Source organism: Octodon degus, unplaced genomic scaffold (genome assembly GCF_000260255.1).
Source record: "Octodon degus isolate 3935 unplaced genomic scaffold, OctDeg1.0 scaffold00091, whole genome shotgun sequence".
Classification (NCBI taxonomy): Eukaryota; Metazoa; Chordata; class Mammalia; order Rodentia; family Octodontidae; genus Octodon; species Octodon degus.
Genome location: NW_004524667.1, coordinates 6,364,258 through 6,377,361, shown reverse-complemented (window position 1 = coordinate 6,377,361; position 13,104 = coordinate 6,364,258). Strand labels below are relative to the sequence as shown.

The window sequence follows — 13,104 nt, the reverse complement described above, 5'->3', positions numbered from 1 at the left end:
AAAAAAAAAAAAGTATGGTTTGAGGAAGCAGAGAGGACGAGGACAGGGTCGCCTGCCTAACAGCATCCTGGAGGCCCAGAGGCTGCAGAAGGGACACTGGGCATTTCAGGCAGCAGGAAATCGTCTCAGTAGGTTTGGCTGCCAGATGAGAGTGTAGAGGGATATAGACCTGGGCGGGTCTTAAATATCCAGCTCTGGAGAATTGAGATTCTTTTCATTAAGTTGTTGAAAATGTTTGATAAGTAAGTTGGTATAGTGTCAAATTTGATTTTGGAATTCTGGTTTTCTAATAAGTTTTGTGTCTGATCATTCTAGTTGTCTTTGTTTCATTATAATTTTGCTACAGTGTTCCTAGGCATAGAGTTACTTATCATCCTTTATAGCCTTCATTTCTGGGATTCTGATAAGACATTAAATCTTCTCTTAAAAGTTGTTTGCCTGCTTGTTTTTCATAGACTCTTACTGCTTATTTTTGTTATTCTGCATTTATGCCTTTAAACATTATATCCATCATTATTTTCTAGCTTTCTTGGATTAGTACCTTCAGTATGTGGACTTCCTGAGGTTCTAAGCTCACAGCGGCTCTCCCCAGTGATGGCCTGTTGCCTGTAGTATTTGGTGCTCTTTAACTGGGTGTTCATGTTTGACCTTGAGCCATGAAGTAAGTGTGGTCTGAACTGACAACACTTTTCTTGCATGAAGATCTGTGTTTGGCCCTAGGAGGGGTAGGGGTCACTCCTCCATTGGGTCTTCCCAGGTTCCCTAGTCACACTGCAACCATCTCAGATTTGGTTGTTGCCCCTGAGGCATCTTTGCTGTGACCAAGTGTCCCAGCTCTTTTGTTTAATGGCTTAGAAAAGCACCTCTCCCCAGTTCCTTAGGGATGCTTAAGTGTCAGCGCCTAAGCTGTATGATTTGGCTGTTTGTCTTTTGGAGAGTTGTGTTGTGTGAACCCAACATGACAGTTGTGTCATTCACATAGATCTCGCCAGGTTTTGGCAGGGCACCCAGAGCATCAGTGACCTTGAGACCAAGGGATAGCATTGATCAAGCAAGGGGCCAGGGGGCAGGTGAAGAGGCCATGGAGGACAGAGCCTCAAGCAGGAGGCATCGTGGGTGCTGCAGGGCACTCGGCAAAGATGGCTTGTGGGGAAACTTGACCAGGCTTGGTAGTGCAAGTCTGTGACCCCAACACTCAGTAGGCTGAGGCAGGACAATCACCATGAGATTGAGGCCAGCCTGGACTACATCACAAGACCTTGTCTTGAAAAAGAAAAACTTACACTTCTAAGATTTTTACTAGAGAAGCTTGGCCTAGATTACTGCTGGATAATCCTTTAAGGATTAATTAAAGTCTGACATGATCTGATATGGTCAAACTCAAATTTTTTAAGTATGGAATATATTTACAGAGCTTCTTCCTTTTGTTTTTTGTTTTGTTTTGTTTTTGTTTGAAGAAAATACAGGGGAAAATAAAAGAACATGCAAGTTTCAGGTTGAGTGCTGCTAAAGTATTTAATGCCTTCATTATAAGGCGTTGCCCTGGCTCAGAATTCTGTGGAGGGTGTGCTTTTCCTTCTGTATATAAGCATGTAGTGAGCTAAATCAGTAATTTCAAAAAAACAACAACCACCATATAGCAGAACATGGGCCCAGCAGTGATGTGGGGGGAGAAATTGGGAACAAGTTATTTCACCCAGAGAAAAATAAATTAAGAAAACTAGTAACTGTGAATGAAGAAGGGCATATTCCCCAGCTGCATTCTGTCCACCTAGAGAAGCAGATGGCTACTGCCCCTAAAAGCCTCACTGTGCCCAGGAGTCACCTCTGGGCGCTCAGGAAAATGCAGGATTAAGTGAGGGCCAGGATTCTGCCTTTTTTTTTTTAGACATGAGTCTCACTATGCAGTTCAATCTGGACTTGAGCTCACTCTGTAGCCCAGGCTGGTTTTGAACTCAAAATGATCCTCCTGCCTCAGCCTCCCAAGTACTAGGATTACAGTTGTGCACCACCACACCCTGCACAGAATCTGCATTTTTTTCCCGAATCTGCATTTTTTTTCCCGAATCTGCATTTTTAAGACATCTCTGGCAATGGTAGCACCACTGCCCCTCCAGCTGTGCTTTGAGTAGGATCCAGGCAGCCAAAAACAGGGCAAACTGCTGGTAGCCCAAGCCAGGCTGGCTCTACCTGGCAGACACAGGCGGCCACAGCCACAGTCGCCACACCTGCCAGGTGTGGTGGGGCACAGCTGCAGTAAACAAGCATGGTCGCCACACTGAGCCCTGTGGTTTCTCACAGTCCCTTCAGATCACTGATTGTAATTCCTTGGTACCAGTGAGTTGTTTTGTTTTGTTTTTTAATTTATTTATTTATTTATTTGTGTGTGTATGTGTGTGTGTGGCCAGCTCAGCCCACTAGGGGGCGGGGCTGGCTGGCATGTGGTGCTGGGGGATTGAACCGCGGTCCCTGTGCTTTGCTAAGCTTGTTCTAAATAGGTGCTCTAGACTACTGAGCCATCTCACCAGCCCCAGTGAGTTGTTGAGCTGTTAGAAGACCCACCCATTCCAAAGGAAACTTGTGTAGAATGCAAATATGTAGTAATCTAGTGTCTGACAGTTGGCTTGGGATGAAAAGGCAAAGACTAGTTTCTAGGGAAAACAAAGCCCAAAGTCTGCACTCTTGCTGTTACCCAGTCAGCTGACAGTTCTGTGAGGACAGAGCCGGAAGCAGGTCCACAGCTGTCTTGGCCTGGGGCGGTGTGCAGAGTGCGGTACAAGGCAGGACCCAAGCGCTGCCTCCGCAGCTGTCCCCTCTGTGGCTGGGTGAGCACCGTAGGCACAGCAACACTTGCACTACTTCTGTGAAGCAGGCTGCAGTTTTTAAGCCATTATAACTGACTTTGGAAAAATTAATGGAAGAAATTTATGACCAACTCTACAGTAATAAGTGTGTAAGTGATGAGTAACCATGTGAGATGTGTAAGAATAAGATTTCTTCAGTTGTTGACTTTTCTCATATAGTAGCTACTTTTTTGCAGAACTCTGAAGATATTTGTGAAACAAAGAAAAGGAAATGGTGTGGTTTCCCAAACAAAGTGCAGAATGTGACATTTTTTCTCCTTACTCCCGTCCTAATGACCGTACTCTTCATTGACAAAGAGTGGAGCTTGAGCTGTGGGGTTTCTGCTCAGGTGTAAGGCAGCAATGGCGCAAAGAAGGCATGGGTGCAGTCCCCAGCACCACATACACTGAAAAGAAAAACTGGGGAGTCTGTTGAGACAGCTGTTTTCTGCTAGCTTGTTATTTGTGCCACCAAGATTGTAATGATATTTATAATTGTCCAGAATATAAGAAAATAACTTCTTCAAGTTGTTATGCTTTCCTTCCGCTTTTGAAGTACCAGGAGAGCTGTAACCTGACCACAGTGGAGTTTGAAAAGTTAATTGAAGGGGAGTGTAGCTGTGGAAGAGAAGTCGGAGGGGCAGCTGGGAGCTCTCGTGGTGCACGCTGAGCCATCTCACTGTCATCCCAGGAACCAGGCATAACAGCAGGAGGGGTGGGCAGGCACCAGAGGTTCCATGGGACTCTGGAGTAGCACTGGTGGCCATGTGGCGGTGCCTCAGACGCGGGGGAGCACAGTGTGCAGCTATGAACAGCAGGGAAGGCGAAATCAAGGCAACGCTTGGTTGGACAGTTTTTTCTTACATGTATCACAGGCTGAAGGGAGAACAGAGATTGTTGGCTTCACTGTTACTGGAATTAACTGTTGGCTTCATTGCTCAGACCTTCAGTATTTCAAGGTTCTAGATCAGAATATCATTAGGTTACCTGAAAAAGCAGCATAGTGGACTGGGTCAGAGAGATGAGCCAGCTCCTGTCTTGATAAAGGTTATTCTTACTTGTTAAGAATATTCATTTGAGAAATATTTTTCTAAAATTCATTCTGTCTAGGGCTGGTGAGATGGTTCAGTGGTCTAAAGCACCTACTTAGAACAAGCTTAACAAAAGCAAAGGGACCATGGTTCAATCCCCCAGCACCACATGCCAGCCAGCCCCGCCCCCTGGTGGGCTGAGCTGGCCACACACACACACACACACACACATAAATAAATAAATAAAATTTAAAAAAAAAAGTTTAGGGCTGGTGAGATGGCTCAGTGGTCTAAAGCACCTACTTAGAACAAGCTTAGCAAAGCACAGGGACCACGGTTCGATCCCCCAGCACCACATGCCAGCCAGCCCCGCCCCCTGGTGGGCTGAGCTGGCCACACACACACACACACACACACACACATAAATAAATAAATAAATTTTTTTTAAAAAGTTTAAATAAAATTCATTCTGTCTTATATCTTTCACATTTCGATATTTGTCTACAATTTTTAATTTGCTATATAATTATTGATTTTCAATAAAGTTAATAATGAGAAGGGGCCAGGGAAATGGCTCAGAAGAATAAGCGCTTGCCTGGCAAGCACAAGGGCCTGAGTTCAATCCCTGGTTCCGCAAAATAATAATAATAATAATAATAATAATAATAATAATAATAATAATAATATAATAATAATAATAATAGAAAAAAAGAATGAATTTGCTACTCGGTGTGAGACTGAGGCACGAGGATCGTGGTGAGTTTGAGACTAGCCTGGGCCAAATGATAAGCTCAAGGCCAGCCTAAACTCCATAGAGAGTTCGTCCCCCCAAAAAAAGAAAAAGTAAAATATTAATTTGCCTGCTTCTAAGCTTTTACTTTCTCCAAAATGTCATACTAGCTCTAAAAATATATAATGGACTTTTAGTAAACTATAAATATCATTTCCCTTTTAAGTATTAAAGTAACTCAGTAGAATAAGTGCTTGTCTGGCAAGCGCAAAAGCCTGAGTTCAATCCCCGGTTCCACAAAAAAAGAAAAAAAAAGTAACTCAGAAGCTTTTTTTTTATAATCCCCTCTAAGTGTCTGGGATATAGCTCATTGGCATGGTGCCTGTCTGGCAAGCATGAGGTCCTGAGTTCGATTTCTTATGCCAAAAACAAAAAAAAAAAAGACTCCGCTAATTTGTCAATTTTAAATGTTTTGAGGGCCGGGGAGATAGCTTGGTAGTCTATAAGTGCCTGCCTGCCTAGCAAGTGTAAGGACCCAAGCTCAATCCCCAGTACAGCATGCCATGCTTGCCCCGGAACCCCAGGTATGCCATGCTGGCCACGGAAACCAAGCATGGTGGTGCACTCCTTTAATCGCAGCTCTTGGGAAACTGAGACAGGAGGATCACTACAAGTCCAAGCTATGTAGGGAGACCCTGTACCAAATAAATAAATAAATAGTTTAAAAAATTAAATGAGTTTTTATACTGTGGGAATTAGAATATAGTATTATAATGTTATCACCTACTACCTTATATAATAATAATTATAATTTACATATTCATGTCCCACTTTTGTTATGTATCCAAATGGCAAAGGCTGATAGCTACATCTCTTGAGGGCCTTAAAAATGTTTGCAAGTTCTGCTTATGCAGACAACAAAACTTCCTGGCTGGCTTGGGAGGGGGGGAGACAGAGTGCTTCTTTGGCATGTATAAGACTCTGGGTTCCATCCCCAGCACTATAATAGAAAAGGAAATTTTTCTAGCAGCTCAGTCAAGCTTAATCTAACTACAGCTCAGTTTGAGACAATGGATGTAGTTTTTATACTGTCTCTCAGATGACTCATTGTCACCTCTTATAAAAGGGAAAGGACTGAAATGGTAAGAGCTTGCTACAAAGTTCAGAAGTCTTTCTTCCAGAAGGACTGATGTCCATCGGTAGGAGCAAGTGGGCAGCTGGGCCCTCGGCATTGCCTTTGTAATCGCTAGCACATGTGTGGGTCTAAGCCTCAGCTTTGAGAGCTGTGAAGTGGGCAGTGGAAACAGGCTACACCTCCAGGCCTCCGTGTCTGCTGTCCTATAATAGCCTCCGTGTCTGCTGTCCTATAATAGGCACTGGTATCTTTTATCTTAGGTTGTTGATTTGCTCTGTGGTATGGGAGTTTGTTAGGGAGATGCTACAAGTCCACTGGCTTTTCCATCAGCCCAAGGTGAAGTTTGTCTCTTTGCAGGCAGCCGTTTGGCAGCTCTCCTGATGAACTGCTGTGCCCACATCCTGCAGCAGAGTCTCCAAGTGATGAGGGAGCTCTCCTGGACCAGCTCTACCTGGCCTTGCGGAACTTTGACGGCCTCGAGGAGATCGACAGAGCCTTGGGGATACCTGAGCTGGTCAGCCAGGTGGGCACAGGGCTGGCAAGGGACTGGGCTCAGTGGTGTTACAAGGGACCTACAGTTTGCTTTACAGAACACTTTGACCTGACAGGCCGGCCTTGTTTTCTCTCTCCTAGTCCTGTTACTTTTATACAAACTTTTGTCCAAAAAGGAGAAGCCTGAGCATGAGTGCTACAACATGAGTGCTGTGGAGCGGAAGGGCCAAACCTCCAGCCTACCTTTCACCTTGCTGACAGGGAGGGGCCAGGGAACACTGCTGCCTGGGGCCCAGACCCTTCCCTGTGGTCAGAGCTGGCATGAGCCTTGCAGTTGGACAGCGCTCTTCCCTTCCCGCTGTGGGCAGGGGCAGGAAGCTGCTGGTGCTAAAGGAATCCTTGGTGCCTAAGTTAGCCGAAGTCACTTTAAGGGTATAAGCTGCAATATAAAAATGTTAAACAATCTTAGCTTATTTAGCTCTCCTTCTCCTGGTAATTGGTTACTTTTTAAAAAGTCATTTCCTGCTTTGAGAGTGCTTGACAGCAGTAGTGTGTTTACCAAACTAGTCTCCTAAAATCCACAGTAGTACAGTGTCTGAACCTGGCCGCGCACTATTCTCATGAAGCAGTTCTTCCTGGTGCACCATAGGAAGCAAGACCTAGAGAAGCCCACAGCACTCTTGTTGCTCTTCTTCTGTACCCAGAATGAATCATCTTCATTTCTTCTTGCCTAAAAGTACCTGCCAGAGCTTGGTCTACCTGTTGGACCTCTGGCATGTCACCAGACCTGTGCAAAAGGTGACCCAGAGGCACTGGAGACTTCTTTGAGGTATGAAAATGGTCTTGTCATAATTCCACACATGGCAGACATAAGTGGGAGTGTTCAGACTTGTTGATTCATATTGAAAACAGCAGAATGGAAAGAAATGACTGAAGGTTACGTGGTATAACCTGAAATACATCTGGAAGGGAAAATAGAGGTTAAGTATTTCCTGTGTGAGTGGGGCATGGTGGCTCACGCGTATAATCTCAGTTCCTGGGAAGACAGCCTGGAGGCTCTAGCAGGGGCTAAATCTGGGCCACTCACCCAGGTCCTGTCTGAGAATTAAAAATAAAGACGGGTAGAGCTCAGTGTAGCGATCCCAGCGTTCCGTTTCTATGTCCACTTAGCATCCTCTATTTATCCTTGAGATTGTCTGGTAATGTTTCAAAGTGTCTTGGGAGCTGCTGAGAGACATGTAATCTTTTTTAATCAAAACTGGTGTCTGGTTATAAATAAAATTTAAGGTGTTTTTTTTTTTCATTTATTTCTATTTATTTCTACTTTGTCTCATCAGCTCTATCATCACTGCAGTGCTAAGCCTAATCATAGACTTGGGGCTGTGAGGCAGAGGCAGGGGACGTACTGAGCACAGTGTACCTCATCTCTGCTTGTGAGAGTTGGGGAGATGTTTTTTGCGGGGGGAGTTGTTTTTGTTTTGTTTTCTTGTCTTTTTGAGACAGGGTTTCACTATGCATGCCACTTAGGGTGGCCTTGAACTCAATCAACTTTGTAGCCCAGGCTGTCCCTTTACTCACAGTGATCCTCCTGCCTCAGCCTCCCAAGCGTTAGGATTACAGGCAGGCACCACCATGCGCAGTATGTAATATCTTTATACATGAAAATTACTTAGAATTTCTCTCTGCTAAAGATGGGTGGGTGTTCCAATGAGGAGATAGGTAACAGTGCTTGGCCTCCCCTGCTGAGGCCTCGACCATACGGGGAAGAGCCCTGGCCTGCAGGTCCTATGGGCTGACCACCAGGGGATGCTGGTCTAATTCCAGGGCCTGTTGTGGCTCTGGGACTACATAGGCAGACTATTTTTGAGGAAGTGCTAGAATGATACAGTGCTTAGAAAAAAGCTTGAGAGGTGTCATTGCTGCTGGGGTTTTGTTTCCTGAATACCATCAGATATGTAGAAATTACTCCTAGAAACTGGAGAAGGAAGAAAAGACACTTTTCTCCACACACAGACATTCAGGGCCATCTAAGTCTGTGGTTGTCCCCCTGGGAAGTTCTGAATTTTCTACATTGTGGGCCAGCTAGATAGAAGTCAAGAAGTAACATTAAAATATGCCTCACAGGTAAGAAGTGGCCAGTGGCAAAATGTGGAGCATGTAGGAAATTCCAACAGCTACAGAGAGGAGTCAAGTAAATAATAGTGTGTCGTGCTGGTGAATAGCTTGCCAAGTCACAGACTGGACTGAACCCCCTCCATGCTAGCCAGAGAGGTTCTTACAGCATGTTTCAGGTCTCAAGTCTGTTTTGTTATCAGCAAGACGGACAGTGGTAGTCAGTACCCAGATACTGCTAATCCCAGCCTGGTACCAGGACATGTCTAAGTAGAATGCTTCATATAGGCATGAGTGATCAGTCAGACCTAACACTTCACGAGGACATTAGTGTCCTACAGTCCTGCTGTGGCCAGCTTGCATGCACAGGAGGCATTCCTGTGCTCACCGCCTGATTTTCCCCTCCGAGTGAAAGCAGGTACCTGACCCCTGCTTCTGTTCTTTCGTGACTGGACCTGTTGAGCCAAGAGGCATTTTCTAGAAAGAAAAGTAGAACCCAGCAAAATACCTCAGTGTAGTAAGTACATAAAAACTGCAGACACCAGTTCGGGTGTGTATGAACGAGAAAACTGCCGTGTAGTTCTTCTGATGATTTTAGTGACTTAATTTGCTTTTTGTTTTGGGGCTTTCTTTTCAGAGCCAAGCGGTAGATCCAGAACAGTTCTCAAATCAGGATTCCAACATCATGCTGGAGCAGAAGGCCCCTGTTTTCCCGCAGCAGTATGCATCTCAGGCACAAATAGCCCAGGGTAGCTATACACCCATGCAAGATCCAAACTTCCACACCATGGGGCAGCGGCCAAGTTATGCCACACTCCGCATGCAGCCCAGGCCAGGCCTCAGGCCCACAGGCCTGGTGCAGAACCAGCCAAACCAACTGAGACTTCAGCTTCAGCACCGGCTCCAAGCACAGCAGGTAAGTAACCCAGCTGGGCCTGCAGGGCGGTGGGCTTGGGGGGCTGACACATCTGGAAAGGAATGTGAGACAGCACACCGTCCAACAGCATGCACACCCTGGCTGGGGAGGGCAGAAAGCATGTTTAAAAATGTATTGACTCCTTTGTGTATGTGTTTAGAATCGCCAGCCTCTTATGAATCAAATCAGCAATGTTTCAAATGTGAACTTGACTCTGAGGCCTGGAGTACCAACGCAGGTAAGGGAGCAGCCCGCTCTCCACTCCTCTCCTCACTTCTTCCTCCAAGTGTCCCAAGTCAGTGACAGTGAGCCTTTTAGAGATGAACAAGTGCCCACATGGCACCCCAGAGCTCCCAAACTTATCACAAAGCACCAACACTGCAAGGAGCCTGCATGCTGAGGGTTTAGATTACAAAAAATAACTCATAGATTGACATCTTTTGTCTTAAAAGAAAAATAACATGAGTGCCATAGGTTCGCTACCACTGCCCTGAGTAAAGTGACTTAGTGCACCAATAGTTCCGGGCCGACCCCCTGGCCATCCCTGCCCAGCTTCTTCATCTCCGGTGTCTTACATTCTCAGTTCTCTTTAGAAGACCGGGTCTCCCTGCCAGATGCAGTTGCTTCTTGTGGCACAAGTTGCTGCAGACCCCAGTTCAGGGCACTAGGGGAAGTACAGACTTAGGTTTCTGTAGCCCTCTGGTCCATTGTCATTAGCCTGGTCAACACATAACCTTGTTTTGTGTAAGTTTCTGTTTAATGACGTAATGTATTTTTTGACGTAATGTATATTTTTGATTCATTTATACTAAACTCAGCAGCCAGGAAACAGTATCCCAGGCCTGAAGAAAGCTTTGCTGACACTCATATTTCCTCTGTAAGCACATCACAGCCTTATACATAGGAACACTAGACAGCTCTTCAGCTTTAAGCAGCGAAATTACCAACAAAAAGTGCAATGATTTGAAAAACCAGGGCCTGGCAGATAGCTCAGTAGAATAAGTGCCTGGCAAGAGCAAGGCCTGAGTTCAATCCCCAGTTGCACCAAAAAAAAGAAAAACCAGTTAGGCCACACAGGGACCCTTGTCTATAATATGAGAAAACTGAAAAAAGGAGGCAGTGTGTGTACTAGAAATCTGAGATGTTTCGCCTCTGTGCTTCCAATCCATGCATGAGCGTGACAGCACCATGAGTATTGATTGAGAGTTACAGGGGCTGGGGAGATAGCTCAGTAGACTTAAGTGCCTGTCTGGCATGCACAAGGTCCTGAGTTCATTCCCTGGTACCTCAAAAAAAAAAAAAAAGAGAGAAATAAATTTTAGCAGTAAGTGACTTCTCACATGTGGAAGTGACAGATGGGGAGAACTGGCTGTGCCTTCAGAGGACTCACAAAGAGCCTCATGCTGCCTCCTGACAGCACTAATGCTGTTCCCGCCACCATCTCTGTCCGCGCCATCCCCGTCCCTGTCCCCGTGTCTTGTTTCCCCACCCCCAGCCCTCCCACCCCCGGTCTGGCAGGTCCCGTTGCACACGTCTCTCTACACTGCTGCACCTCCTTTCCTCCTGCCTTCACTCAGCTGCTTCAGAAGTACTCCAGGTCCTGCAGGGATTTTGTTCTCTTTAGATTGAATGTCTCTGAAAGAGAATCTAACCTTCTGTCCAAAGGGTTTGCATGAGAGTCTTATAGAAAGCACTGTTCTTTTGAGGTCTTTTAGCTAACTGTGTCCTCAGAAAGTGAATTTAACTTAACATTTAGCCTAACCCTGCAGAGTTCTAGCAGAAGTTCAGGCCACCTGTCTATGGAAACTGGAAACTCACATGCCCAATCACCACTTGCTTGATTGAGTAGTTCCTTCTGTGCGATTTTATGTCCCAAGCAGCTGCATGGACAGTGCCATTTGCTGCCCTGTCTAATCTGTGTCTACCCCATTTTCCTCTACTCTTTACCCTTGATTGCAGGCGCCCATTAATGCTCAGATGCTGGCCCAGAGACAGAGGGAAATCCTGAACCAACATCTCCGACAGAGACAGATGCATCAGCAACAGCAAGTCCAGCAGCGAACTTTGATGATGAGAGGACAAGGGTTGAATATGACCCCAAGCATGGTGGCTCCTAGCGGCATACCAGCAACCATGAGCAATCCCCGGATTCCCCAGGCAAATGCCCAGCAGTTTCCATTTCCTCCAAACTACGGTACTGGACTTACATCCCCACCACCTCTCACCGGTCCTTTCTCTCTGGTGTCTCCAGTCCTGGGTCACAGCTCGTCTCTCATAGCTCTTTGCATGGGTCCCAGATGAATCTGGCTAACCAGGGGATGATAGGACACCTGGGAGGACAGTTGGGGCCTGTCAGGAGTCCCCACGACCAACAAAGTTCTCTCCAGGCTCTGAGCTCAGGTACTCCTTTTCTGAGTTCAGGTCTTAAGAATGACCGACGTAAGTGTGCATGTGGAGAGTATATACGCCTGCTCTACATGGGAGAGTACGTGGGAACATTGTCAGCATCTGTGCGTGCAGGTGCATATGCTGATATTGGAATGCCTCTGAGTCTAACAAATCAGTAAGCAGAGAATAGTGAAAGACATGATTTTTTTTTTTTTTTTTTTTTTTTTGCGGAACCAGGGATTGAACTCAGGCCCTCACGCTTGCCAGGGAAGCGCTTATTCCACTGAGCCATCTCCCCGGCCGCGAAAGACATGAATTTAAATATTAGATACTGTATAACTTTAGAAACATAACGATTATATGAGGGCAACCCCCTCAGGCCCTCTTCTGTCGCTCTCTTGGACAGAAGCTTTCTTTCCCTCAATAAATATATTCAGCTCTTTAAAAAAAAAATATTATATGGGGGCCAGGGAGATGGCTCAGTAGAATAAGCACTTCCCTGGTAAGTGTAAGGGTCTGAGTTCAATCCCTGGTTCCACAAAAAAAAAAAAAATTATATGGGCCAGGCCTAGTGATGTGCACCTTTAATTCTAGCACTTGGGAGTCTGAGGCAGGATTCTTGTGAGTTTGAAGCCAGATTGGGCTACAAAATCAGCTCAAAACCAGCTTGAACTACACTGTGTGACCCTGTCTCAAAAAAAAAAAAAAAAAAAAAAAAGATAGGGGCTGGCCAGATAGCTCAGAGGATTAAAGCGCCTGCTTAGGCAGTCGAAAGGACCAGGGTTCGATCCCCAGCGTGCTGTGCTTACCCCGTCCCCAGGTACACTGAGATAGCCGGTTGAGACTGGGTGTGGTGGTCCGTGCCTGTAATCCCAGTGCTTCTGAGGCTGAAAACAGGAGGATCACTATGAGTCCAATCTGTGTAGTGAGACCCTGTATTAAATACATCAAAAAGAAAAAAAGGCCAGGTATGGTATCACATGCTTGTAATCCCAACACTTGAGAGGCTGAGGCAGGAGGATTGTTGAGTTTGAGACCAGCCTGGGCTACAAAATGAGCTCAAGGCCAGCCTGAACAGAATAGTAGACCCTGTCTCAAAAAGACAAAAGAGGACCGGGGAAATGGCTCAGTAGAATAAGTGCTTGCCTGGCAAGCACAAGGCCTGAGTTCAATCCCCGGTTCTGCCAAAAAGAAAAAGAAAAGAAAAAAAAAAAAAGATTATATGAAATATTTCTTGAATAGGTAATTCTTGAGCAGTACTATAGAAACCACAGAGCCCATAGTTTTCTTCATACTGATTTGTTGTTTGATGTCATGCGCATGAACATTTGTGTGTAAGTCATGTTCAATTAATAGTTCAAGTACTGCTGACTGGGAGTTCTTTTATTAATATCAATAATCCCCACCTTGTCTGAGTTAGCTATAAACAGTTAGCCTTTAGGTTAACTAGATTTGCT

At 45.5% G+C, this 13,104-nt stretch overlaps 1 protein-coding gene across 5 annotated transcripts in view; it reads left to right on the top strand.

The window, feature by feature from the left end:
- The window catches only part of Ncoa2 (nuclear receptor coactivator 2), a 375,936-nt gene that overhangs the window by 346,644 nt on the left and 16,188 nt on the right, over positions 1 to 13,104 (top strand). For all 5 annotated transcript variants that reach the window (XM_023722410.1, XM_023722409.1, XM_004637535.2 and 2 more), the window contains 4 exons: positions 6,097 to 6,262; positions 8,981 to 9,259; positions 9,420 to 9,497; positions 11,219 to 11,453. In XM_023722410.1, coding sequence (XP_023578178.1) covers positions 6,097 to 6,262; positions 8,981 to 9,259; positions 9,420 to 9,497; positions 11,219 to 11,453 — 758 coding nt within the window. The remainder of the gene's footprint in view (positions 1 to 6,096; positions 6,263 to 8,980; positions 9,260 to 9,419; positions 9,498 to 11,218; positions 11,454 to 13,104) is intronic.